This window comes from Cajanus cajan, chromosome 7 (assembly GCF_000230855.2).
Source record: "Cajanus cajan strain Asha chromosome 7, NIPB_CcT2T_4, whole genome shotgun sequence".
Classification (NCBI taxonomy): Eukaryota; Viridiplantae; Streptophyta; class Magnoliopsida; order Fabales; family Fabaceae; genus Cajanus; species Cajanus cajan.
The window spans coordinates 17,227,871-17,232,554 of record NC_138523.1 but is presented as its reverse complement, the minus strand read 5'-3'; the positions used below and the strand labels follow the sequence as shown (position 1 = coordinate 17,232,554).

The window sequence follows — 4,684 nt, the reverse complement described above, 5'->3', positions numbered from 1 at the left end:
TTGCATTTGGAGTAGGCAAATGCATTCCAAATGAAATGCAAATGAACCCTAGATGCAACTTGGTGGCCAAGGATGGAATCTTTGGGTTTAGATTGGCTATATCTAGGTGCATGATAAGACTATGCAACCTTTGCCCTCCACTTGGGCCTAAGCCTTTCTAACACCAAAAATAGACCCAAAAACACCAAAAACATGCGTCACCCTCTAAATAACACCCTAGCCCAAAATTAAAAACCCTAATCATCTAGAGCACCCCATAATACAAGGTTAAAATAGGAAATACAAGGGAAAATAAATTCTAAGTCCTAAACACCCCAAAATACAAGGGTAAAATTGGAAAATAAAATAAACCCTATACTAATGAGGCTTAGGAGAGAACTAATACTCTATGATCATGAGGAGAGTGTCTCTTGGTGCGTGAACACCCTCCTCCTCTTCAACTCTCCTAGCCATGTACCTAGTGATGGGGCCCACATGTGTCTTCAAGGATGGTCCTCCATCAGTTCCTCTCAACAACCTATTAACCTAGATGATTTGTTCAACTTTGACCCTTCAGTCCAACAAGATGTTAAGCTTATTACAACTAATGGTTTTGCTTGGACTACTCTTGAGAAGGCACAACCTTTCCAACAAGCAGAATCCAAGAGTCAGAAGAACAAAAAAACTTTCAATTGCTGATTTGCCTAGGACCTGGTCAAGAGCTACAAAGTCTACTAAATTATCGTGATGCTTTTATTATGGATTACTTGGTTATAGTTGCATAATCAAAATTGACATGGCCATTTGTTTCTAACTTTGATTGTTGGTGCAGATCTCAGATTGATCATCTTGAATCTGGTCTAGTTGGTGGTTGTTGTTCCTAGTCCTATTACACTTATTTTGTAGTAATGACTTTTTCCTACTGTAGTTCCTAAGTTGGGTGGAGAATCTAGTAGTATAACCCTTGTTATGGTTGTTTTGGTCCATGTTTCTAGTTTTGATGCTTGGCATAATTTTGTTATTTGATTCTAGCAATGCATGTTGGTGTTGATCCTAGATGTCAAGTTTGTTTTAGTTGGTTACTACTAATGTTCAGCTACTACTCCTATCTTAGTTAGTTGTTGTTCTTGGTCCAATTGTCATTGTTTTTCATCAAAGGCTTTTATATATTGATTTGTTCATTTTCAATTATAAATACTTTTTCCTAAATTATACTTTTGATCCTCTATAATATTAAATAAGCAATTTGGGTGCTTTAACTTTTAATTCTACAAATTTAGTCTTTCAATTTTATAAAATATGTAATTTTTATCCCTTTGCTACATATTCATCGATTATTCGTTAAAATTGTAATGTTTGTCAAGATCTAATATTATATAGATGAACAATAATTAATGTTTAATAATATTTAAGCTAAATTGTGTTTTTAATTCTCATTTTCATCGTATTTTCATCTCATTTTACACTTTTATAAAATAAAAATAAGAACTAAAGGTTAAGTTTAGCTTAAATATTATTAAATATTAATTATCATATCATTTATATAATGTTAAGTGATGGAAACCTTAGGGAGAGGCAAGATTGATGTAGATTCTCCTTCAAGCTTTTTACACGAATTTCACTTCTTGGACTCCTCCAAGCTCCTTCAATGGCTTCCATTGATGTTAGAAGTCATTTGTAACACATAAGAGAAGATAGAATCGCCCTTAGGTGATGTCACACTCTTGAAAGGTGATAATTCTTTTCAATTTCTCACCATACTCAAGAGAAGATAAGAATAAAGGAAGAATTTTAAAGAGAGAAACAAGCTTTAAGAGAGAGAATTTTGAGAAAATTTCATCCAATTCCAGTAACACTCAAAGTGTTCAGCCAATACATGGAAAAAATAATATATAGAGTTTGGTTGTCTTATGGTACAAGCTAGATTAACCATGGTTCAGTGTAATCACAGTTAGCTATCTTGTAATTAAGCTAACCAACCCTAATTAAGTATCTAGAAACTTATGGAGTAACCTAAGCTAATCCTAGTTTAGGAATAACCCAGGTTAGTTTAAGTTAACTCCAACTACCTAATTTAATCATTATAACTACCTAACTTAATCATTACAACTACCAAACTAATTATTACTTTTAAAAAGTTCTTGAGATGTCACTATCAAAAGCCATCCGACTTATTTAACAACTTGGACAACTAAATTGGCTTGGTTTGAACATTCAAACCACTTGCATGAGCAAGTGGACATCCAAACCTATGACCATAAAAAGATTTGGGTCATCCAAGCCCATTAAGCTGATCATGATGATTTTAACTGGTTACACCTCTCCTAAACTACTAATTACACCCTTAAAGAAAAATCATACAAGGACAAAAACTCCTATATTACTTGATCCAAAATACAAGATCAAAAATAACCTATACACAGTATATACAATAGAAGACTAAGCAACTACGTGAGCATATATGATAAGCAAAGGTATAAGAACAACATCCTCTCTAATATCTTCTTATTCTAGCCTCCTAAACATAAACCTTGACAAAGATCCTATGGTCTTCAAGGATGATCCTCCATTATAGACTCTAACCTTCACCCTTCTTAAACTTATTCTTCAAAGGGATTCTTGAGAAGTAGGTTTTCATCATTAAGTCAAGACAAAAATTACAATTTTAATAATGAATGGATGAACATACAACGAAGTAACCAAAATTGTGAACTTTATAAAATTAAGAGACTAAAATTGTGAAATTAAAAATAGAGAAACCAAATTTACATATTTGATATTATAAAATTACTAGAAGTACAATTTGTTCATAATGTTTTCAACAAAAACAAGAGACTAATTTTACAACCATTTCATATTCGACTAGGAAATGAACCTATATACGTTGTAGTTCAATTATTTTTCTCTTGTTAACTGCTTGGTAACATGAGCTGACATTAGACTTGTCCAAAAGGCAGAATCTAGTACCAATATAGGCCTGGCTTAGATTAAAAATATATATAATCACTTGTAGAATAATAAAATAAGGAAGAAAAAAAAAAAAGATGAATTGCACTTCTCTTACAATCGCTCGTAGAAAAATTTATTCAATCGCGACCTAAGAATTCTTATGTGCTCTCAGTCTCTCACCACACCAGTTTCAAGAAAAAGGTATTATTATTTCTCTGCCAGATTCTCAAATCTCAATTTACAAAGATGAATCGATTCTATATACACAAACCTTAAAGAAAAGGAGAAAACGGGGCATTAATTCCGTGAGAATTTCCAATTTCTACTAATAAAGCTAAAATTTGTCAATTTTCAACATATTTTTTTTACATAAATGCTACAAGAGAAGAATTTACAATATACAATCAATCAATAAAATACATTATAAAATTTCGATAAACCTAAACCTTAGCATATTATTAATGCAAAAACATTTTAACTTATTAAGTGTGTTTGGATACAAGTTTATAACAGTTTTTGAAAAAATTTCTACTAAAAATAAAAAGTTTTTTCTAATAAAGTTCTTCTACCAATGTATCCAAACAGACTTTAAAAGAATCAATCTCGCCTTGTTGCTAATGGGACCACTTCAGCCAGAGGGGTTGAGAGAGGTGTGGGGATTGGGGATGTTCTGCAAAGGGGACAAGTTGGATTCAACCTCAACCAGGGGTCTATGCACTTGAGGTGGAACACATGCTCACAATCAGGCAAAACCCTAAGCAAATCAGAACTTTTGTAATCTCCAAGACAAATGGAACAGCTTGTTGCTGCTGTGGAATTAGATTTCCTTAGCTTGGCTTCAGAGTAGAGCATCTTGGGGTAATTCATGATTGTGGCTTCATCTAACCCTACATCAACTATTGTGTGGTGTGGCTCAAGGAATTGTGGACCACCACCAGTGCTTGATCTCCTAGGAGCTGGAGCAGTTGGCACCTGTGCCCTGGTGCAGAAGTAGGAAGTGAGCGTGATGGTTGTGATGAGCAGAAGAATCCCAATTGAGATTCCTATGCCCATGCCAAAGCCACTTATGTTGTTGGAGCCAAGGAATCCAGAGGAATCAGCTGTGTTGTTCATCTTGTTGATGATTATATGATGAAATCATGAAAGGGTGCGTGCTAGCATATTTTGAATTGAAGAGGATTAAAAGAAGTGCTTTGGATAGCCATGGTGATGGTTATTTGGGTGCTGAAAGATAATGTTAGAAAGTCAACGGATCCGTGAGAGGGAGGGGAAGAGGAAGGGGAGGGGGCTAAGAAATTAAGGGTTGCGTTTGAATCAAGGAAAGACATGATTTTCGGATTAAGTAAAGAAAATGAGGCACTGCATGTGAATACATTCCACTTTCTCAACGTTAGATTATGTTTGCATGTTCACAAGCTTGCGCAGGTCAACGATCCTTGTATGATAGAATACCAACCATTTCCATGTATCTACGATTGATTTGAGTTCACATCTTTCTTTCAAATTAATAGCTTTATATTATAATAACTTATCTGTCAGTGATCAATCCACGTTCCAAGCATTACTAGGAAAGTTGTGGATGAAGTTTCATTAGTACAAATTATTTCATTTTAATTAGTCAAGTTTATAGTATATATAATTACATTCCTATCGATTTAAATAGAGTTGTCTTTTATAAATGACATTTTAAAGTCAAGTGTCGCTTTCTCTCTCTCATGCTGCCAGATTGATTCATAATTCAATAATTGTCTTTGTT

At 33.8% G+C, this 4,684-nt stretch overlaps 1 protein-coding gene across 1 annotated transcript; it reads right to left on the bottom strand.

Moving 5' to 3' along the window:
- Positions 1 to 1,560: 1,560 nt before the first annotated feature.
- On the bottom strand, positions 1,561 to 4,399 carry LOC109815927 (RING-H2 finger protein ATL70). The gene has a single exon (XM_020380748.3). The coding sequence runs from the start codon at positions 4,039 to 4,041 to the stop codon at positions 3,526 to 3,528; it is 516 nt and encodes a 171-aa protein (XP_020236337.1). The 5' UTR covers positions 4,042 to 4,399; the 3' UTR covers positions 1,561 to 3,525.
- Positions 4,400 to 4,684: the final 285 nt, after the last annotated feature.

Bases quoted from the DNA above. Each gene is read 5' to 3' on its own strand.
- LOC109815927 (XM_020380748.3), bottom strand. From the start codon at position 4,041: ATGAACAACACAGCTGATTCCTCTGGATTCCTTGGCTCCAACAACATA.